The sequence below is a fragment of the Strix aluco genome, chromosome 1, assembly GCF_031877795.1.
Source record: "Strix aluco isolate bStrAlu1 chromosome 1, bStrAlu1.hap1, whole genome shotgun sequence".
Taxonomy (NCBI): Eukaryota; Metazoa; Chordata; class Aves; order Strigiformes; family Strigidae; genus Strix; species Strix aluco.
In genome coordinates, this window is record NC_133931.1 from 54,207,005 (window position 1) to 54,231,479 (window position 24,475).

The window sequence follows — 24,475 nt, forward strand, 5'->3', positions numbered from 1 at the left end:
AGTAAAGGTGAAACTGCAAAAGCACTTTTCAGTTAAACATATTTTGTGTTAGATTTAAATAATAGTAGTTGTGATTTTTTAATTTGCTGCTTTTGTGGTTATTCTTAGTGAATCAACTCTATAAAGCAAGTTATAACTACAATGCTCAGAAACCCTTACAAGCCATATTAAACAAGAGGTCTCAAATCTGGATTGCTAAAATTTGTCCTGCAGCTTACGAATACTGGCATCTACCAGGATAATCACTGAGTGTCTCTTTTATATGGAGAGTGTGTTCTTCAACAACATTTAACTTCTGCTGAATGTCTTGTGTATACATTGCTTCCCAAACTTCAGCCAGAGTATTTACATGCCAGCTTGTTTAGACAACCAAAACTGAAACACTGGACTGCTTACTAACAGCTTAGCTGTTGATTCCCACTACAAACGTAAGCCTAAAACCAGCCTTTCAAATGTTACTGTCAATGTAGATCAAATTTTTATGGCATTTTATCAATTTATGCCGCTATAAACTAAAATCCAAAACCCCCTGTGCTATACAAATGAAAAAAGATATTTAATAATCCTAAGCATTCATGGGTTTATAACTAATTATAATTAATTAACCAAACTATTCATAAGACATGCCATTGCTTTGCTTCCTGCTGATTTCAAACCCAAGACCTTTCCAGTTTTCTTCCTTCATTGACTCTTTTTTTCCTGCTGCTGACATCATGATTTAAGGTCTTGAAATTCCAGGCTCAAACAAGTCCTTCCTTCCTCTTGTGCTCAGTCTAAGCTCTCTCTTTTCTACCAGATCTCTCTTGAACAAGTCTGGCCTTGATAAACTCACTTGGAGCTTTGATATTTTCCTCAGAGGATTTAAGATTTAATCCTGGAAGTGTACTCTAGTTTGTATCTTTATCAACATTTCTTCTTATGACAGTCTTCCTTCCCAGGACTGACTTCCTTCTCAGTTGCTCCATGTTTTATTTAACTAATTCTTTCCTCGTGCCTTTTAAATTTCCATGTTTTCTTTAAATATTCTTTAGTTAATGACTCTGGTAACTCTACTTCTGTGAAATATTTAAATTCTTCTCTTCCAGCAGCATGCAAAGTTTGTTGCTGTTTTCTTTTTTTTTTTTTTTTTTTTTTTTATTTGATATTTGTCCAGGCTTCAAGAATATGTTACTTAAGGCAGGAACATATTTCAACGTCCAGGTTTCTTATTGAACAATGGCATGCAGAATTGTGTATCTATAGGAAGTAATTGAATAAATACACTTAAAACCACCTAAAATATTCTTCTAGAAAAGGGTAAGACTCTAAGAACTGGAGTATTACAGACTGAGAGTACTAAGTACTAACAGAACCCACTGGAGGAACAGGATTGAATATATGTTTCTGATATGTTTCCACATCAAATAAAAAAAAAAAAAAGAAAAAGCAATGTCTCAATTCTGTGGCTTTTAAGTTTATGCCTAGACCCCAGATCTGGAAAGTTGATGCTTTCCTAGTGGGTAAATGTTTGCAAAGTGCAAAGGAAGGTAATACTTGGTAGTGGTTTTGATTCTGATTTTTAATATTCAAGACTATGGAGCATTTTACACTCCTCCTCCAGCCACTTATGACAGACAGAGGATAATATTTTTTTCAGGTCTTTTTTCTTGCATTGGTTCTAGCTCTACAGCATCATCAAACAGCAGAAATACAATCTATGTTCACACCACCCCTCACATACATTTTGGAACCTACAGCTCCTGCTTGTCAACTGTAAAACCTTGACTCTTCAAATCACTCATGTACAAAAAAGAAGTTAACACAGGTTTAGTAAAACCAAGTTCTACTGACATTTTGATGACATGCTCAGACTTCAGTCAGAAGTTTAAAACCTGTAATAGTGTTTTTCCAATCAGTTTTCAGGCAGATATTAGATACCTAAGTCAGAGTATGTAATCTGTGAATTCTCAGAGGACATGCACTTTAATCTGTTTAATATTTTATTCATTATGCTTTAGTTAAAGATCTGTGCTTTTTCTCATTAAAATAAATTAGTGAATCAATCTTTAATGCACTAAATAAAATATATTATTATAATGTTAAGGTTGGTGTCTTTAACAGAAAAAGTCAGGGGAGTTAAAGTTACAATGCTCATATAGCATCCATAATTCAGGCAAGATGAACACTTGTAGTTTTATGAAATAATATACATACTGTTAAATTTAATGCTGTAGTTTATAGGTGTAATACAAGTGATAAGATATAGTTGCTGTGGGCACCATAACTCTGAAATTCTTGAGTTCTGTTATCAGTAATGCCATACATAAGTACAATACCTCTTATCCCAAAGCATCTCAAAATTATTTAGATACGATAGGCCAAGTTTTGAAAGCTGGTTGCAATGAATTTACCACAAAACTTTCTATTTATACAAGCAAACACTGTGTACCGTGATGAGCTTTGAATGCATTGCTCTAGTCCCAGAATTTGTATGATGTGTTGGGTGGAAGTTTCCAGTTTGAGCTCTGTTCACCCAGTGAAGTGAGCAACCACTGAGAAACATCATGCTACCTTTTTAGCTGCTCTTCCACCTCTTAAACATTCTAGCTGCAGAATAAGAAAGCTGAGCTATCCACACAGAGACCAGGGGCAAAGCAGTCTCAGGGAGTGCCACAAACCCACTGCCTGGTTTGTGTACTGGAAGTTACCTGCATGTGCAAAACCAAAGGGAATTATATGAATGCAGCCCAAGTTCCATTACCATTTTATGGGTTCAAGGATAAACCCTGTATGTGCCAAAGAGAAAAGAATGGCTATGGTTAGGAAAAATATCCGTATTCAGAGAACAGCCTAAAATATCAACCCAGATACGGTTCTAATTTCAGTTAACACAATGGTTCTAATTTCAGTTAACACATTGAGGAAGTCAGAGTGTTTGTACAAACTATCTTGCGTGCCTAGACGAACCTGCAGTAGAAGAATGTAATAGTTATTTGATTAAAGAACTATTTTAGTTAAATGGTTTGCCCAGTTTTCTGGCAGATATTTAAGGCCGAGTGTTTTTTTTTTTTCTTTTTCCTCTTTTTTTCTTTTTTCTTTTCAGTAAGGTTTCAGTATTTCAGAGAATATTAGGAAAAGAAATTTGGGTCCAGTTCCCCTTTATCTTGTTTCAGTTTCACAAGAGTCAGAAACCCTGATTTCAGAAGTTGGAGTAGGAGAAAACAGTAAGGCATCATGTAACTGGTAGGGAGCATTTGCAGGGTAAAGAAATGCTTTAGAAGTAGTAGATTTTTGCTTTGGCTATTAACAGTTGTAATACTTTTAATGAAAGTATCTTAGAGGACTGTCTGTGTATTACTTGAGTAGGACAAACAACCCTTAAAGCTCTGCATTTTCTTTCATTGTACCTATTTTGTTTAGAAAATACAGGCAGGTAAAATAATGTCAGTGTTTTAATACTTCTGTGCCTCTAGTCAAATACCTCAAACAATACCTACTAAAAGAAGTGACCTGATTTTCAGAGTGCTTTCTTTGGTGCCTAAAAGGAATGGCTGTAACAGCTCATAGCAGACAACACAATTTACTGTCACAGTGAAGTGTTTCATGTCATGGGAAAAAAGTGAAACATAAACCCTCTCAAAAGCACAAATTGTGAAACTAAAATCGATCACTTTATTTCATGTTTCTATATATATTGTACTAAACATTCTATAGAGTGTTTCCTTCTGTTTATCTGGAAATATGCTGGGGAAAGTGTCTATGTCAACCTCCAGCTCTTTTTTTCAGTCAGAAGGTCTGCACAAATTTTCCCACAGGCTCTTACTTTGTTTGAACGGCCAATATTATGTCTTGCAAGGCCACATATTACACTGCACACAAGTGCATATGCACGGGATCTACTGCCTTAGAGGATCAATGGCATTAAGACTGATATACCTGAAATAAAGCTGTTTCATGCTTTTAAGAAAATCATATTATCCAATTACCTTGGCAATACCTTTTTTCAGTATCAGAATATCAAGCAGGAACATCACTTGCATGATTGTTTTTTCTCTCATGAAAAAGGGGGAAGAGCTAAATTCAGATCTAACAATGAACACCATTGTTTTTATTAAAATAGAACCATTATTATTCACAGTATTGAAGAAATAGAGATCCTGGAAACATTTCATTCTGTAAATGATCTTTAAGATCATGTATAATTCTTTCTTTACAAGCCTAAAAATCAAGAGTGCACTTAAACAAAAAGCGCAGTGAAACAGAACACCATTATTACCTGAAAATACATAGAAAATATTCAGCAAAGGCCTCTGAGCCAGGCAACTTACTGAGACTTAAGACTTCAGCATACACCTAGAAATAAAATGTTTGTTACAAGTATGAAATCTAAGCCTGACTATAGTTTCTTTTTTCTGATTACATAGCAGATATAAGATTCTTTTGTAAACAGAACAGACTATACAGATAACACACTGCCAAAAGCCAACATCTTACCTGGATTCAGCTTAATTGAGTGTATAGATTACCTGCCCTGATCTTTAATTAAATTTATGTTGCTCTGGAAGTGGTCACACTTTGTCATTAACCAGGCTGAACTGACTGGTCAATTCATTTAATGCATTTTTTGATAAAAAGAAACTGGATTTTTCTAGTAGATAGTCTAGGTCCCCAAATAAAGAAACCAAGCAAACAGGCATACTGGCCCCCCAGTTTTCAAACATTCATTTCGAAAGCTCACACACAGTGGTATGTGAAATAAACACAGCATGTAAGGACAAAGGAAAAAAACCCCATTTTTTATTCAGTTTCTAAACAATAAAATTAGAATATCTAATTTCCTTCTTTTTTTTTTTTTCCCAAAAATTGTTATTAACTTACCTCACTGGAGGAAATAGCAAACAGACTGTCTCTATAGCAAATTAAGTTCATTATTGATCTCTAGTTTGATTTGGTTTATTGCAGCTGAAATCATTAAAGCTTCTCCCTGTGCTTTGCCAAAGCAATGTGGATGACTACAGAAGTAAACACAAGGACTGGAAGGAGTGGCTAACCATCGCTCACAGCAGTAGACTTGTAACTTTAGCTTTCTATTAGTATGCAAATACTTAATGAAATGAAATCACACAACTGAAGAACAATGCTTAATGACTGCTCAGTGCAGATTTTCAAACCCATGTAATTTGGTTTTCTTAGCCGTTATTATGCCTCTTCTGCGTGCTGTTAAGGAAGTTTCAATTGCCATCTTCCACTTACTAAGCCTATTCCTAGCACTCATGAATATTGAATTAATCAGACCAATAAAAATGACAAGCATTTCATTCTATCAATGTTTATGCGTTAAGAATCATCGAAGTACTCAAAAAAAAGAGGAAATCTTAGCTTAAAGAACAATATATGTTTAATAAGCCTCATGAGTTTTCAGAAAGGCAGATAGGAAGGTTGCTTCTATTTAGGACAAACTTAATATGCTCAGTATCTGCTGCAACACTTGCTTTAGCACGTAGTATTTCAGCAATCAGGTTCCACTATAAATTAATATAATTTAGCTGCCTTATCTCCATATTTTTTTACATGAAGAGCAATAACAGCCAAGACAAAGACCCTGTCTGAGATAGAACATTACTTCCTCAGTCCTAAGTGCCCACACCTTGCCTCAAACCTGAACAAACAGTGTGAAGAATTGCAATCTTCCTTCACATAAAAAAGTTTGGAAAGTCTTCTAAAACAGTATGAATCCTCATAGAGTAGTTCAATAGACAACATTCTTCAAGCACCGCTCCAGTTTATAATTTTCATTCATCAAAAGGTGCCTTGACCACTAACATCAATCTGTTTCACATCCTGTTTTATGAAGAGGTATGTGTGTGTCCTACACAAACCAATCACATCTTGATTCCAGATAAATTTTCTCCTCCTGCTCTACGTATAAAAATCCAACCAACCATGAAGAGGGCCACGTGGATAAAATGATTTCAGCCAAGGGCCTTTCAAGTCTGCCACCCCCAAACACATTCTGCAGAAAGGAAGCCAAACAGAAACTGCCACATCTATTAGCTGAAGGAACAGAATTGAACGTCATATAGCAGGACTCTTGGCCAGGACCTCAAACTAGAACTGCTTCAGTGATACTAATGGATGATATTCTCTCTGTGGCAGAGGTCAGACATTCATTCTCATCTTTCTCAATACCCTCAAAGCTTTCAGTGCAGTTGGCTATAATGAGAGATGGCTCCTTGCCCAAGTAAGTAGGACAGGATGACTGTTAACATGAATACTAATCCTTGACAGGATGCTTTCAATGACTATCTATGGAGAAATGTTTTTTCACTTCTAGATACCTTATTTGGGGTGAATCAGTTCTGTTCCTAATCACTTCACCACCTGCATAGAGTGACTAGTTGGCATCAAATGCCAATATTGTTAAATAAGATGTCATTTTACCTTTCCTTCACTACACATGACCACAAGCCCACTATCAAGCAGCCAGCAGGAAACTGGTTTGTGCATGGAGAACATGCAGCTGAATCTGTATCCTTGGAAAAACACAGATGTGGTGGGGAGAGCATTTTGAGAAACAGTCCTTATGCTGTTTCTGTTGGCTGACTGTAACTGGATAATCTCTGGTGCTTTGCTAATGTTGTGCTCTCACAGGCAGCAGCTGTAAGTAAGGCAGTTAAGCTACCATCTCCAGCTGCCTATTAGCTTCTGTCACATTTTAGTGTACAGTGGACAGACTTGACTGAAACTTCCACAATGCTTTTTTTTTTTTACTTTTTATTACAACAACGAAATATACCTGCAAAAGAAGCTTTCATTTGGTTCTAAGGAAACTTTCCCAGTTTCAGAACATCATAGTGTGTCTTAGTGATTCCAAACTGTCACCTCTGCTCTACGGTAGTATCCCACTGGATATCAAATTAAGGTCATGGTCTTGACTCTCATCTGCTGGGGACTGAATTGCTAGAGAATAGGAAATCTCAAAGACTGGGAGATTAGCTGGAGTTATGTCAGTAAAGCAAAAATAAACACAAACTTATTTCACAGAATCACAGAATCGTCTAGGTTGGAAAAGACCTTGAAGATCATCCAGTCCAACCATTAGCCTAACATTGACAGTTCTCAACTACACCATATCCCTCAGCGCTATGCCAACCCAACTCTTAAATACCTCCAGGGATGGGGACTCCACCACTGCCCTGGGCAGCCCATTCCAACACCTAACAACCCGTTCTGTAAAGAAATACTTCCTAATATCCAGTCTAAACCTTCCCTGGTGCAACTTGAGGCCATTCCCTCTTGTCCTATCACTTATTACTTTGTTAAAGAGACTCATCCCCAGCTCTCTGCAACCTCCTTTCAGGTAGTTGTAGAGGGCGATGAGGTCTCCCCTCAGCCTCCTCTTCTCCAGACTAAACAACCCCAGTTCCTTCAGCTGCTCCTCGTACGACATGTGCTCCAGACCCTTCACCAGCTTCGTTGCCCTTCTCTGGACACGCTCGAGTAATTCAATGTCCTTTTTGTAGTGAGGGGCCCAAAACTGAACACAGTAATCGAGGTGCGGCCTCACCAGTGCCGAGTACAGGGGTAAGATCACTTCCCTGTCCCTGCTGGCCACATTACTGCTGATACAAGCCAGGATGCCATTGGCCTTCTTGGGCACCTGGGCACACTGCTGGCTCATGTTCAGCCGGCTGTCAATCAACACCCCCAGGTCCCTCTCTGACTGGCAGCTCTCCAGCCACTCCTCCCCAAGCCTGTAGCGCTGCTGGGGGTTGTTGTGGCCCAAGTGCAGCACCCGGCGTTTGGCCTTATTGAAACTCCTACAGTTGGCCTTAGCCCATCGCTCCAGCCTGTCCAGGTCTCTCTGCAGAGTCTCCCTACCCTTGAGCAGATCAACACTCCCACCCAACTTGGTGTCATCTGCAGACTTACTGAGGATGCACTCGATCCCCTTGTCTAGATCATCAATAAAGATGTTAAACAGGAGTGGCCCCAAAACCGAACCCTGGGGGACACCACTCGTGACCGGCTGCCAACTGGATTTAGCTCCATTCACCACCACTCTTTGGGCCCGGTCATCCAGATAGTTTTTTACCCAATTATTTATTTGCATAAAAGACTCTTAGAGACAATTCAAAGACTGTCTCTGGAAGCCATGGCCCATCAGAACTGTCACAGTGCCTTATCTGACTGCAAGGCACATTGCCTTTGGTGAGAGAAATACATAGCTATCAGAAGTCCAGGCAAGACAGTCCATTGCAGAGGCTCAGGGTGAGAGGATGAAAGGACAAATACAACAGATTCATCTTCTTGTTGCTTGATTCACTAGTGACAGAAGGTCAGCTGTGCAACAAGCACAGCACAAGAGCATTTGTAAGGCAGAACAGAAACTGTGGCCAGCTACCCCCAGCTCAAACCACTCTTCTGGCACTGTAGTATTTCTCCACTCAAGATCTCTACTACGAATTCCATTCTAGAAACAAAAAACCAATAACTGGATGTAGGGGAAATATTCTTTGTTACTTTGCACCTTTGACTGAGGAAAAGTCACTGCTTGGTGTTTTTTTCCCCACCTACTTAACATGTCTCCACAATAAAAGTTAATGATTTCAAACTCAGATGAAGATTGAAATGATCCTCTTTGCTGGACTTGATTTGTCTTGAAGATTTTTATTTGATTTTTTTTTTTACAGTGAAAATACTGAAAATAATAAGATTAGAACACTCCAGATATTTAAGGCTACAGAAAGAAGTCAAATCCAGGACTGAGTCAAATCTTACCCATGAAGGAACTGAAATAGATACCAAATGCTAGATATATGTGCAGCCATAATTTTCATAAACATTTCTGACATAACAGTGTATGTAATGTAGTGTCACACAAATATGTTGCTGAATTGTATATAAGGTATGCTAGCAACACAAAATAATGATCCAGCTGCCAAAATTATGTTCATTGATGGATCTGCTATTAGAAAGTAGGGATGTTAACAGAATGAACCAACAGTAATTCAAGTTAATCTAGAAAAATAAGATCAGTGCCCGTATATTCAATACTAAGAAGTTACAGAATGGTGATAAAACTAAAGGATAGAAAATTATTACCTAAGGAACATGGGCAGATAAAATTGCAGCTAAATGTGAAGCACTGATATTACTGTAGAACAGCTCTCTTAAGTGCTCAGGTGACCCCCATTACTGCATCACTCAGACACCAAAGGTCAGTCTAGGTTTTAATTAAATGAATGAGAACACAGCAGTTGTTAAGGTGAAATATGTGGCAAGATTATTCTCATCACCTCATCTGACAATTTCTGGTTTTTTTTAAGGTAAATTAAAGGACTGCAAAGATGAGGAGGACAGCTATACTGAAATATTCTCCTGCATCTTTGTCTGAATATAGCAAAGACATCTTGGGTAGCTTTGCAGGTAGGCTAAATAACCAAGATGTAGGCTCAGTGGAATTATTTGTTATTAATATATTTTTTGTAAACGAGCTATTCTGTGCTTTATTTATATTTTCCAAGTGCCCACAAATTCCATAACTTTATTCATTATTCATATTACCCATCTCACAATTTTAAAACTGAAATAAATTAGCTTTCTGTGAATTATGTTTTTTCAGTTTTAATGTTCTCAGATACTCGTATATTTTAAAATTCAGGAACATTTAAGAATTTCCAAACATTTTCGTGATTATTCCATTACCTGGAAGATGGCCTAGAATACATTATAACATTTGACATTTTATTTTACAATTGTTCAAGTTGTTTCACTAGCTTTACTGAGAAGTATGTTTCAAATGAGCTCAGTAAAAAAATTTGAAACTTACACCTCATATACTTTGTAGTTCTGACTGGAAAATTGAAAGGGAAATAATATACGCTTCATTCACTTTCAATTTCTAATGGAATAAGAGAAAAAAAGGCAGGTCTTCAGGTATATGAAAAATGGAAGATAGAATCATAGAATGGTTTGGGTTGGAAGGGACCTTTAAAGATCACCTAGTTCCAACCCCCCTGCCATGGGCAGGGACACCTTCCACTAGACCAGGTTGCTCAAAGCCCCGTCCAACCTGGCCTTGAACACTGCCAGGGAGGGGGCATCCACAGCCTCTCTGGGCAACCTGTTCCAGTGTCTCACCACCCTCATGGTAAATTTCTTCCTTATATCTAATCTGAATCTACCCTCTTTCAGTTTAAAACCATTACTCCTTGTCCTATCACTACAGTCCCTGATAAAGAGTCCCTCCCCATCTTTCCTGTCGGCCCCCTTTAAGTACCGGAAGGCCGCTATAAGGTCTCCCCGGAGCCTTCTTTTATTCAGGCTGAAGAATCCCAACTCTCTAAGACTGTCCTCACAGAAGAGGTGCTGCGGCCCCCTGAACATCTTTGTGGCCCTCCTCTGGACTCACTCAAGCAGGTCCATGGATATTAAAATACAATTTACATATATACACAAGGACATACTGAAAGATTAATTTGAATATGGTAGTTGTGACAGAAATGCAAACACCACAAATGAGGAAAAAGTAGAGATTAACTGAAAATGCAGATAGACTTGCACACATAAGACAAGTATAACAGATCTAACATAAATTGCTGCGCCATAAGGATAATCACTTTGTAATTTAACATATCATGTTAACAAATTGTATGACAGATACTGGTCCTTATTAGTACCCTGACCTAGGGTGCTGCCCTCTATTTGGCCATCCATGGACACAAGCAACAGAAAGAGGCTAGGATTGAGCAGTATCTCCTAAGAAACTCTGGAAGTGCCTTGTCCTGAGACTGGAAAACAAGTAACTTCTTTAACTATGAGTTTCTTAACGCTACAGATTATATAATAATTCACATTACAGACAACCTTCACACAGGAAACTGAATACAGTATGAACTAGAGCCCTTCACGACCAGCAAATGCTTATTACAACCAGAAACTTAGTTTATATTTTTTTATATTATTTCTCACAATCTCTCACCAAAGGACAAGCGATGTAAATGTGGAACTTGGATGACTGCACTGTCGTCTCCGCCTACTGCACTTCAGTTTTCAGAAGTAAAATTTCCATCCTCAGCCCCAACTGACTTCAGTCTCATCAGATGGGATCAAAAGAAAACATATGACTGACCCACATAAGAAGAAAAGAGGAATAATATGAAAAGTGTCATCCTTTGTATTTTTTCTCCATCTCTTAACAAATGGACCAAGGACAATGGGAACAGTAATTACAGGGAACACTGAATGGCAAAACTATAATCAGAGACAAACTCTGCAGTGTATTTGATACCTTATTAGCTTCAACAATCATGAATTCATAGAAAACAAGAGTGTCAAAAATATCTACCCATGTATTTAGACCCTATTGTTTGCAGAAAAAGACTGCTGCTTACATTTTGTCTTCGATAGTTTTGCCTAATTTTAATTTTTCCAGAGAAGAAGCTACCAGAGAAGTAGAGGCTGTCCACTGCTTTATAAATTATTCTCTCAAGGGACGGAAACCATTTTGAAGAAGAATTTTTGAGAAAGCATGAACAGTTCTTTCTCACCCTCCTTCAAATTAGTCCAATTGTAAACCTGGATCAAATAAAAGCACTTTTCTGAAGAAGTAGCTCAGAAAAAGGATCTTATCTTTCTACTATCCAATTCCTCATTCTTGAAAGGAGAAATAGAGAGGAGAGAAAAATACAATTCCATTCCCAAAATGCAGGTGAGAAGAAAAGGTTTACATGACAGTCTTTAGAATAGTTTGGGAGCTAATATCTCTTTCTGAAGATGCACAGTGTTGAGTCAAGCCTCCCCTAGACCTCCAAGGATGGACACTGTGCCTCAGTACCTGGGCTGGAAGCGGACCCCGCTGGGGTAAAGAAAGACTGTGCAATGCAGGAGGACTCTGCACTTGATCCAAATTCCAAATTACGAGAAATAAGCCCATCTGTAACACGAACTACTGCCAAATTCTTCCACAGAACAGTTATGTGGAAAATATCACACCAAGTGAGATAATCATTTGTTATTTCCATGTCTTTACACTGAGAATTCATCCAGATACTTTTGTGATAAAAGCCCTTACAAGTAAATGTGAAGTCATCTGTGATCTCTGATATACTCAGATCTATCAGGATAAAGAAAATTATCCTGAGTACCCTGAATTGAAAAAAAGTCACTCCTTCATTGAATTCAGATACTATCACAAGAAGAGTTTGCAAAATAGTTGCCTCTTTCAAGGATCAGAGAGTTTATGTCCTGGACCATAAACAACAGCTTAAATTACAAGTGAGTTGATAAAAGCATCTATTGAACATTTAATGAGTTAAATAAAGCAACAAAAAAGCATCATAATAATAAAATTAAATTATCAGAGTTGTGAAGTATTGTAATGAATTTGCAGCTTTCTTCTCATTTAGTGCATTTCTAATTGTTCTAACACAGGACATCAGCCTTTTGATACAATGATGAGAAGGTCACCAGGAAAATAACTGATATACAGAATACCTCTGCAGCCCACTGAAGGAGTAACACTCTGCTGCTGTTAATATATATTTATATTGCAGGACAGCCAAAAGGCCTCAATTAGGTTCTGTGCCCCATTGTGCTGGGCACTGTGGAGACACAAAAGGGAACAAAGTCGAAGCCCCAGAGGGCTTGTAGTGTAAAAAGATAAGTGATGTAGTGAAGAGAAAGGCAATGGGATGCATTCAAAATAGGCTGACTTTTTACTACCTATATCCATTTGTCATCCTTTCAAGCTGCCAAGAGAGAAGAATAATCCTGACCTGATTCCTCAAATCTACCCTACTCTGAATATTATTTCCAATGTTAATCGAAGCCTCATTAAGAATTTTCTTAAAAGCAATTCCAAACCACTTATATTTCCCTGGCTTTTACAAACAAGCGTACAATTAGAAAAAATGAAATGAAAACCAATATAAAACTACCAGTGAGGATGGGAAACAGAGTGAGAATTTAGTTATTCTAAGTGAGAATTTAGTTATTCTAATTCCTGCCCTTGACAATTGTTGGACATATTTTCATACAGACACAGATAATGTCCTCTAATTCCACTTCAAGAGTCTATTCCCGTCAGTTAAACATTATCTAAAAGTCCCTATGGAGGTGTTCATTTAAAGCTGATGCTGGCACAGTTTTTCGCTCTTTTCTAGCCATCTGGTCACATACTGAATTGTCAGCTATTTTATCTAAACCCGAGAGGAAGATTGAAGGAGTAAACAAAAACATCAACAAAAGAAATCTCAGGGTCCAAAGTAACCACAACAATCAAGCCTAAAGTTATGATTTCTTCTCACTCACAAAATTCAGACAAAAGAGACTTAATACAAAAAAACCCCTCACAACATTGCAACCTGAGGCTATTTTGAAACACCTCTCCCTCCCGAGTCCATACACACAGCTGTAAACACACACTGAACATTCATATTCATCCTCTCTCCCCCCACCCCACTCTCCTAACAATTAATAGAAAATACACAGATTCATTTCTTTGCATTTAAAACTTAGAATCCCAGAGGCTGGCATTCAAAATTATTCTGCATGCCATTCAATAAAACCTTTTAAGATCAATTTTTAAATGCGGATGCCTCAGTCCTACGCTTTCTCTGCGTACTGACTTTAAACAACAGAATGTGGAAGCTGACTGTCTCATTAAAGCACCCATATGAGAAAACTCGCTACAGTTTCTGTACAAATAGACAAGAGTCCCACTACATTAAAATGAAACCAAATCATCTTAGCAAACCTCTTTTTTCCTCATGGTCTTCTCTCTTCTCTGCGCAACGTTGTTCCATCTTACACACACACTTAGATGTGCCATAAGTGCTTCGTTTAAAGTGCATAAAAGCTATCCACAGCTCTCCTAAGAATGAAACAGTTTTAATATTTTCTGATCCATGTTCCTGCCACAAACATTCACCGGCAGTATGATAGCTCCAAGAGCAGACATCTGATTCTTGACATTTAAAGATACAATACTGGTGAAAAATAGTGACGCTGTATTAACTGCAAACAGCTTGTGAGGGAGTAGGTGATGTACTCCTAAAATGTATAATCAGAACAAGCAATAATTCCAACCTTTTGATTTTTTATTCTTGACTCAAAGCCATGAGAAAGAGGAATAGCCAGATAAACAAATCTGGACATGTTACAATAATTGTTTTATGAGAATTTATATTCTATGGCAAAAGGAAAGTAGGTTGTTTTCCTGCTGGATAAAGTGTTAAGGTACCCCAAAGTTTCTCAGATAGATCTCAAAAGCTTTCATAATAAAATAAGCAGTAAATGAAGGCAAATCTTGAAATTACAGAAATGAAAGAATTTGTATCCTGGTAACATTCGGTTAATTGACATTGTAATGCTAAGTGCAAGCCCTACGACATCAAATTCCCTATACCCCTACTGTGATTGCCTTATAAATTCAAAAAGTACACAGAAAGGTCTTATTTTTCTCACATGAAAAAATTAAGCCTGTTCCAACATGAACTGTTTCTTTGAAATACTGAATGCTGGAAAGAAAAAGAAAAAAGAAAAAGCAGATTTATTTTTAATTTCAGCAGCATTACCCCTTGTTTGGTGATCAGTGACCTCTTGGGAAAGTTGAAATATCAGAGCAAACCTCCATCCCCCACAAACACCTGAGACAAGGCAGAGTACAGTTAACAGCAATCAGTTCTCCACACTGTACCTGGAGGTACTGACATGACCGTTCCTGTTGACACGTCTCTGCCTTCACCACTGTCTGGTCCATGTTAACTGATGCTTTCTGGTAAACTTCACGGGCTCTGCTCACGGTTAATGTAGAGGACCAAGAACTTTTCTTCATTAGCTGGGAGTCCAAATTCACGGGCAGGTTTGCACAGGTAGAGCATTTGACATCATTATTGCTTCTGGATGACTTCACAGTATGTTCGCTAATAGTGTTATAGGCTTCCATAAAGTATTGGGAAGAAGAACGATCAGGGCATCTTCCCATGGTCATGACCCCACTGGGACCATGATAAATGCAAACATCATTGTCCAAGTTGTCATCTGAACTCCACCATCCTGATGCATTGGATCTGGGCTTACCTTCTGATCGCCTTTCTTTACTCTTGCTGCGCTTCCCATACCTCATCGTCTGCGACTCCTCTGGGCTCGCTTTACCCCCGTTGACGCTCCCCTTGGATGGTCCCTCCAGTGAATGGGACTTGGTAAAGAGCTTTTGGACAGAATGAACCAGATGTCGGATCCTCCCTGGGCTGTCACTGCGGTGCTCCATGGCAGTCCGCTTGTACTGCAGAGTGTGGTAACCATCCCGATTCAGAGGCAGCTGCCGCTCAAACTGGTCCAAAAGGTTGGCAGGAATGCGGTTGGTCTTGTTGGCAGTTCCGTGGGGAACCAGAGCACACTCATCCTTGAGTTCATGGTGGGAACTGTAATGCCTCCGGGGAAATGTGCTGCTGGCAATTTGATCGCTGTAGGGCACCATACACTCTGCCTGAAAAGAGTTCCTTTGAGTGTAGTAAGGGTGGTCTGCAGGATGGGGGTCCACCGGGTTTAACAAATATGGCTTCCTGTCTGGGTGGTGTGGCAGACTGTCACACGGAGGGTCACAGGCAACCCCATGATGATGACTACGGCTGCTAGATAATCCCTTCATCGTTGATGTAAAGCAAGTCCCAAAGTCATCTAATACGTATGGCTATGCAATGGGCAGATCTCAGAGAAAGGCCTAAAAGAATGAAATACAACAGAAGCCATAAGATATTCAAGCTAAGAGAAAAATCAGCATGTGCACATTTAGTATTCATTGCTTCTTATTGTAAAAGTAATTGGAATAAACATTCTCTGATTCTTTTTATTGCTTAATCTTTTCCATGTCCAACATAGTGATAGGGGATACCTAAATAATATACAAGAAAAATTATCTAGTTCCACCAGCTGGAAAACAGAAGCAAGGAAAGTTTTCTGATAAGAAATTCACTATTCTTCATGACTCCACAGCAAGATAAGTATCACCACCTATACTCTAAAACCTCAGTCCTGAAAACATTCATGGACAGGGGCCTCCCAGGAGGCCTTAATTGCTCACCTGCATGTTTTCAGGGCCAAATAAATGCATTAAAAAAGACCATGCCCTTAATGGAGCACTTTCTTGTTACTTTGGGCCAATACAAAGTGTGGTGCAATTAATGGGAAACTTTTCTCTGTCTTCAATGCACATCTGTTCATGATTCAAGTGCAGTTTTACTTGATATCCATGCTGTCTGCCTAGACTGGAAGCATCTCAACACAATATCAAAACATTATTTCTGTAAACTCTTCAAATTAAGAATAAAACAATAATACTTTACACTAACTCTGTCAAAATGAAGCCAAACCAACTGTTTAATAACCTATATATGTTTACTCGCTCCTATTCACACAAAAAAATCTTATTCTGATAATGCATGGCTTGGTTTAATTTTCCATAAATTTTCAGAGTACTAAGCAGTGTTTAAATATCCCTACCTACTCCTTCTACTGTTAGGGGACCTGGTATAGACAAAACTTGCACATTTCTACAACAGCGTAAGGGATTTCAAGACTTAACACTTGATTGCAGTTATTTGGCCCTGAAGTGACTCACAATGTTATAGACTATTGATTACAACAAGTTGAAAATGCAAATCTTCATCACAAGTGATATAATAACTGTTGTGTTTGAGGTCAGATGTCCTCATTTCAGCTCTCACCACTAGGAAAAGTCTGGATGCAACTGCTACTGCAATCTCTGAGCTACTAATGTGTAAATTATAGGGTTTCAGATGTAGCAAAACATTCTCATGGTGCCATCTCGGCTCCTGACGGGTAGAGGACTCCTTAGAGGGTGCCCTTTTATACCACACACAACCAAAATGGGAGTCACTGAGCTAGTTTATTCTTTTATGGCATGGCTAGTCACATACTACTTTTGGAAATGTCACCCTTGAGATCTTTCTTGAAGTATGGATAGACATGCATAGCAAACAGTTTTCAACTATGTTCCTCCAGTGTTCTCTCAGGTAAAGTTCATGTTCTAACAGGTTGTAGACACTGTACCTACTGGCAGATTGGCAACAATGAAGTTTTCTAAAATAGCATTAAGTTAATGTCAGTCTGGAAAAGCATGCTCTGCATTTCATCAGAATATGTTTTATATTTTCTTCTGAATCTGCAGTGAGCTGAAGAGGTGTTTTTTTCAGTATGCTTCAAAGCTAGTGTGGATGTCCTGCATTTCATTCCCCCTCACTGGATCCCTGAAATGCAGAAAATGTTCAGAGAGGAGATTCTGAATTCCAAAAAAAGAGTTTTCAAAATACCACAGAAGGCACTTGTACTATTCCAAATGGATGATCTCATTGGCTTACCTGAAGAGGAGAATGGCCAAAGGCACTTTTAAAACCACAAAAATAATATATTCAGAGAGCTGGACTTGTCAATTTTACTGTAGTGACAATTCTTAGCACTTCTACAGAGCATTTTACATTCCTACCGACTCCTTTAAAAATGTGATTTATTACACTGTGTAACAGAGAAACATCCAAAGGGATGCAGCAGTAGATGCATTTCTTGAAAATGTGACTTGACCAAGAATATCCCATCAAGAAGAATACCACTAAAGGATATAATGACCAAACAGAAATACTCCAGTCTTTGGTATCTGTGAATGTCTTTCACACTTGAAGGCTTGTGAAAACAAGGCTTCAGCCAGTTAATTTTTATTTAAATCCATTTACAATCATGCAACAGTCCTCAAGATGACTGATAAATTGTCTTAGGGCTAGCAATAGACTAGTGTGCTATTTAAGATAAAAATAGTAAAACCCTGCCCCAAAGATATGAGAAAGATGCAGAGAAGTACAGTAAGTGGGACATGCCCAGAACCAGTGATTTATTTTCGTTTTTTCATTACCTGGATGGCTATAAATTTTTCATTTTTGTATACTGTTGAAAAAGAGTATATGTAGACAAAGAACTGAAAGGACCTATAATTTACAGAATAGTAAAGTCATGACAGGCATGGGGGATGTCATGGAATTATTAAGAATAGGTAGTTTTATTATACTGATGGAGCTGAATGGCTGGGATGAGGAAATACTTGATTTGATTTATAGGCTGGGACAGAATAGTGTGGAACATCTTGAAGATCAAGATGAGCTTAAAAGATATAAGTATGGTTTGACTGATGAGAGCAGCAGTGTTACCAGCTGTGTTTTGGATGGACTGGCAATATGGATGCTAAGGAGGATGTGCAAGAACTCTTAAAAAGTGAAAAAGCTTATGAAAAGTGACATTTGTCTGTAGAGAGAGAAAGGGACAGGCTTTCCATAAATTGTGGAGGAAGATTGGCTAAGCACTGCTATATGAGCTTGGATGGCAAGTAGGATGGTGAAAATTTTTAGGAGAAAAGATAACATTTAGTTCTACACCCATTTTGAGTCTGAGCTGTCAGTGAATCTTCCATGAGGAAGTACTGGAGAAAAAAGCAGAAAATAGGATGATCTGCCCAAGAGGAATCAGATGAACAGATACAGAGAACAACAGAGAAAATGACTGTAAAAGCAAAAGATCACAGAGTTGCAAAAAAAGGAGGATAAAGCTTTGCAGGAGCAACTGGTATAAAAGAGGAAGAAAAAAGAAGTAGCAAAGACCAGAGGGTGATACAGCAAAATGAACCAAAACCAAAAGGGAGCAACCAACCTGTGTAACAAAAAGGAGTGATGGTAAAGGGTCCAAAACCTGTGTCAAATTGAAATTCAGAGTAAAAATTGTTTATTCCCAACTCTTAGACTGGTGTACGCATTATGAGATATTTTTTCTTCTGCTGCAACAGCATTGAAAACATTTAGATTATCATGTGCCAACTGGCTTAAAAAGACAAGAGTATTAACTAGAATATAGCTTCATTTTACCTTAACTATATTACTGCTGCTACAGTATTGAAAGCGAAATGAATCAGAAAAAAACCCAAGAATGTACCATAGTACACCTTCCAGGAAGGGAAGAATAAGCATAATATGCTCTGTACTGAGGAAAGGAGTGGTGCTTTTCCTAAATATTTAGTGGACAATTCTGCACAGAAAATCCCCCAGCACAATTCCTAAATCACTCTCACACCTCAATCCTGCTTTAATATGTTAATATATGTCTAGAAAAAAACACCCTACAGCCTCTGATTCCATCAGTATTTTTCAAAAAATATGCATAATTTTCCATAATTGTGTTGGCTGAACCTATCAATCAATGTTTAGTGCAATTAACAGCTGGAGACAGGGCTATCTGATCATGCCATGAATAGCTGAGGGGAAGCCAATTAAGATTTTTATTGTATTGTTAATTTTTGGCCAGCTAGGAACATTTAATTACACATGAAATAAGGCAAGATAATTGATGAACATACTGTGTATTAATAAACAGTGGAAATAGCAATTCTATGGACAGTAGACCAAAACCACTTGATGGCATAGGAATAAATGCGATGTTAAATAGATACAGCATTGTAAGGCTGAAGAATGTTTATTATTTTCAACATTCATGTTACATTTGCTTTTGTTTTCTTGAAGATGCTGTGGGTAAGAAGGATATGAATATATTAATCCTTGCTGCTAACATGGTGTCCCTAATGCACAACAATTTGTTCTAATAACTTAGTGGCTAGAAAAATGTGTAATTAATTCTTATATAATTAAAGTGAAAATGCATGCAAAATAACAAAACCTGAATGCATAAATTACTTATACTTTTACAAATTTTACTTAACTATATTGTCTACTCATGTGTTCCAAATTGTTGCTACTCGTGTTGCAACAGTTCAAGATTCAGAGAAAGGCAAACTGCCATATGCATAATGTAAAGTGTAAGGCCAATTACTGCTAAGACAACTGACAGAATGGCAGTGATATCTATGTCAAGGTGTGCAGCTTAACTATAAAAACATGCAAGTAAGATATATATGAGAAACAAACATGCTCTTGCAATTTGTATTAGCAATATACAGACGGAAGGCAATGCAACTACATTATGTGTGGTTACCAACAGAGACTCCCTAAAGCCAACCCTAACCCTAACGCCAACAGAGACACCCTAAATAAGTGTCAGCAGGGCCACAGTACCTTAAATCTAATATCCTTGTCTGTTCAGAAACTAAGGAGTGAGAGATACCATTCAGTGAGTGAGATGATGCTTCTGAATCCTCAGTTTTGTGCCAGGTCCAGAAACTGAGGGTTGGTACACAGATGGAAGGCAATGTAAACATATAATGTCATGTATGTACAGCTCTGAGTCAGGAAGACATTTAATCACGAGCACAAATTGAAACACACATTTGGACCATATTGGTACTTACACCTCAGATCACAGCAGTCTTTTCAAAGAAATGCTGTGCTACTGTTTGAAGTGAGAAGACGTAAATTATGCTTTTTAGCAGTACTGTTTGTAGTTGTGCTTCCATTTTATGCCCTATGGTAAATAAAGAGAGGTTCTCATTTCCATATTGAACATCAGTGACTGTCAGCTTTTGCTTATTTATCTACTCACATGCTATAGGATGTTCCCAGGGAAATTCCTTTCCCTGATTCTCAGACTTCTACAAACATGTGGAAGATGTGTTTACACTGAGTATCAAACTTTCACATGCTCCTCATGTAGCACATTGCTTTATCCCAAAGGTCTTGATATTTTGCAGCCATTCCTTGTGGCCTTTCTGTTATGTTACATCACATTAATGAAAATCTAGACATCAATAAAAGGATACATATTCTAAAATGCATCTATCCACATATTTCATTAAAGATATTCAGAAGAAAATGAGGTCTCAAATTATCTTCCTAATCCATTTTGGCATGTAATATGAAAGATACTATGCCTTCAGTAAAACTCTCAAGAGAATGTCTGGCTTTTGCTTCCATGTCAGCAATCACACCAGGCAAGCAATACTTACAATATAATTTAATCTTGAACAGTCATAAAGAGAAATGTTTTGGCCAGTAACTTAAACTCATTCCAAGTCCATTGGCAGATCAATAAGTGGGAATAACTGGGGAAAAAAATGCAGCTGATCTGTGAGGAGTCCCTTGTGAATGGTATGCATATAGAAAAAACAAGAAGAGAGGCATCCCACCAATGATGTCATAAAAACGGATGGTTTTTTTTTTTCTGTCTGCATCCAACAATCTTTAGTTTGCATATACTTGTGGTGACAAGCTTCACATTCACATCTGATGACTGTTTTCATGGGCTTTTGGTGAGCAACTGTGGTGGTCAGTACCAGGGTAGTATATGCCTTGAAGGTTTGGTTTTGGATTTATTTTCTTCATTTCTGTGGCTAATAGCGAGTTGATTCTTCAATAGGAGTGTCATAAAACTGTAGTCACTAAAGGAACCTAACACATAATTAATCTCTGAGTCATATCTAAATACATTACAAAGTCTGCAAGAATTCTAGCAGTAATATGTCAGCAAAATTTTGACACACAGAGTCTGATTTTTTCAATTCCTGTTAGGAGTGCAACTGGCAATAGGCAGGATAGCATGCAAAGATCTTGGCTCTACAAATGAAATACTGAACTTTGATCATCTGCCCTTCCACTCTCCTCATCTGCACACACAATTAACAGTCAACTTTTAAAAAATTCTGATCTGCTCCAGTGAGTAATAATATACTGTGTAATTAGATTGCTCATGCCTTTTCTGTGGTATAGGACAGAGTCTCTCTGACTTGATAAGGTACAGCACATTGGTTGGAGAGCCTGTTGTGAGTTCCACTGCAAATTCAGAAGTGCCAATCAGCATTTTCTTCTCCCAGAAAGAAAACGACCAGGAGATTATGTCTGTATAATGTGCATGTAATATAATATATTAAATTGAATCATTTGATAAATGTCATATAGGCAGTATTGAAGCATATACCTCATATACAAGTTTAGATGTTGCATTTTATCTTTCTCAGTCTGTAGGATGATGAACTTTATGACCTTAATTTTTTTTTTTGGCAGTACTTACAATGAGTTTCCAGAATGCTGTTTAGGCTGGGGGAACAGCGAAAGAGGATGCAAAGGAGGATACTCCAAATTTGGAATGAAGTTAACACATACTTACCTGTGTTGCTCTCTTTTGGGTACCCTACTCTTACACCTGTTTGTGACTCGAGAGATCTTTCATTTGCTTTCCTCACAGAAGCTTTCTTAAAATGAAAGGATTACAGTCACTGCTTTCTAGGAATTACAGATAATCAACATGATTGGACTGCTTATATTATCGCCGGATCACAAAAGGAGGCGAGTGTGAGGGACAGGCCACACTTCCTACAGCACTGACATCTCATAAAAATAGAGGGGTTATCACAGTGCATAAAACATACAGCATTAAATGATTAATACACATATGGAGATTTCAGGTATGTATATAGATTGCTGCAAGTCAGTCAGTTATGAATGTGAAAGGCTTATTTTTCTAGTCAGAATGAGATGATCAGCACATAAAACCTACATTCAATGTGTGCAATGTACTTTTCCTGTGAAAGTCAAGTAAATTCATGCTGTGCAGTGTGGTCACATAATGAAAATGGACATCCTTGTATTAAAAGAAACACTTGATTCTCATTGCAAGGACATTAATGTGACCAAGCAAAAGAGCCACTATAGCATCTAGTGACTGTTTGACAGTGATCCAATGGAAGCTGCTAATCTAAGTCAAACCTTGCACCAACATTACACAATTCTTGGCTGCAGGGCTCACTAACTCATTTTCTACCAGTTTTTTAAGTGCTCTGCAATTCTATAGCATGGCACTTTTGTGACAGGAATCACAGTCAAATTATTGCCTCAGCTACAGGTTTTCACGGTATCAAGAGCTTTTCTACACACATCTTGAGATGACAATATTCACTGTCAAACCGAGAAACTGCCTTTTCTTAGTCCTATGCGCTACAGTCCACCCAAGGCACACCACACCAGAGTAAACATACTTTTATTTCTATGATGGCAGTGACAGTGTGATTATGGGACTTTGCTGGTCTTGACCAGCAATTCTCATGACTCAAACTGGGTCTAAGCTTTTTATTCCTTACTATTTAGAAACTGAGCTAAACATTATGTTAAATATTTATTTTTCCACAAAAAAATCACCCAACCCATTTTAATTTAATGAAACATAGTTTTATGAGACTCTTTCTACAACTTCAGTCTTATTCACAGACCTTGACCTCATTTAGCAGAAATAGAGATTGATTTCCTTGAAAAATGTTCTTCCAAGTACACTGTGATCTTTTAAGTCCAAGCAAAAGGGAATGCTACAAAAAACATGTAAGCATCAGAGTCTCTATGCTTGCAGATGGTCTCCCATCTTGGCTTTCAATTGGTAGCTCTGTTTGAATGGTGTCACCCCTGAAAATCTGTTGTCAGCCCCAGAAACTAATGAAAATGAAGAAAGAAATTTACAAGTGTCTTAATGGAGAAACTTCATGGAAACCTTACAGGAGCTCTGTGAAGACCAAGGGTAAGAGTTGTGAAAACATTAGTTTTAAGAGAATGACACTAGAGGGCTTATTGATCTTCACAGCTGGACAGCCCATATGCTACCCTCACTAGCCCATGAGAAAGAAAAAAAAAAAACAACCCACAAAGCCTCAGTGGAAATGTCCCATATTGTAACTACTACTATGATCACCCTGCCTGGTCATGGATATGTTCCAGGTCCTGTGTGCCCAAGCCAGGTTTCTCCAGTGAGGCAGTGGGAAAAGAGATGAGGTATACAGTGGCAGGAATGTCCAGCTCATATCCAAGGTCAACGAACTTCTACATGGGAGAAAACTGACTCGTGGAGGAAACAAAAGGCATCTCTGAAGGTATGAGATAAAAGAGCTCAGCAAGCAAGGCAGAAAGTTCATTGGGTTGGAAGAAAACAGTCATGCTTAGGTCAAAACTTAAACTTACTCATTTTAACCTGTTCCTTCCAGTTCAATCCAAAAGTAGAAAACAGCAAAGGTAAGCTTGGTTTGGCACTGAATATGAAACACCTGATTAAAAGGCAGAGAATAACAGGACTACTGTAATTGTTCCCTAAACCAAGGCTGTAACATTGAACTTCCTAAGTTTGAGGGTTTTTTTAAAAAAACAATGAAAACAGAACGAAACCCTCATATATACTGTAGTATATAAATGCAGTTAAAGAACTTTAACCACCTTATCTTTGATGGCTATAGTAACTGAGTGATATTTGTCATCACACAGTAGATGGAATGGAAATAATTTCTGTTTTTATAGCAATGCTATGAAATTGAGTTAGATTTGGTGGAAGTCTTAAGATACTTGCTCAGATCAACTTGTCTCATTTCACCTCTACTGGCATAAAAATAATAAGAAACATAAAAATCTTTTCAGAGGAAAGTATTTACTATAAATATTTTTCATGCAGCTCTAGTTATGAAGAAATTGAAATGACAACCATTTTGAAAGTGGACTATTTTTCACAGAATTCTGTG

General features: G+C 37.9%; 1 protein-coding gene across 4 annotated transcripts in view; it reads right to left on the reverse strand.

Moving 5' to 3' along the window:
- DLGAP1 (DLG associated protein 1) overlaps positions 1–24,475 on the reverse strand; it is a 434,783-nt gene that overhangs the window by 129,663 nt on the left and 280,645 nt on the right. For 3 of the 4 annotated variants that reach the window (XM_074821449.1, XM_074821461.1, XM_074821455.1), the window contains one exon: positions 14,681–15,706. In XM_074821449.1, the coding sequence (XP_074677550.1) occupies positions 14,681–15,634 (954 nt within the window). In that variant the 5' untranslated portion in view covers positions 15,635–15,706. Of the gene's footprint in view, positions 1–13,738; positions 13,795–14,680; positions 15,707–24,475 lie in introns of those variants that run through there. The other variant, XM_074821468.1, reaches the window with a different exon arrangement.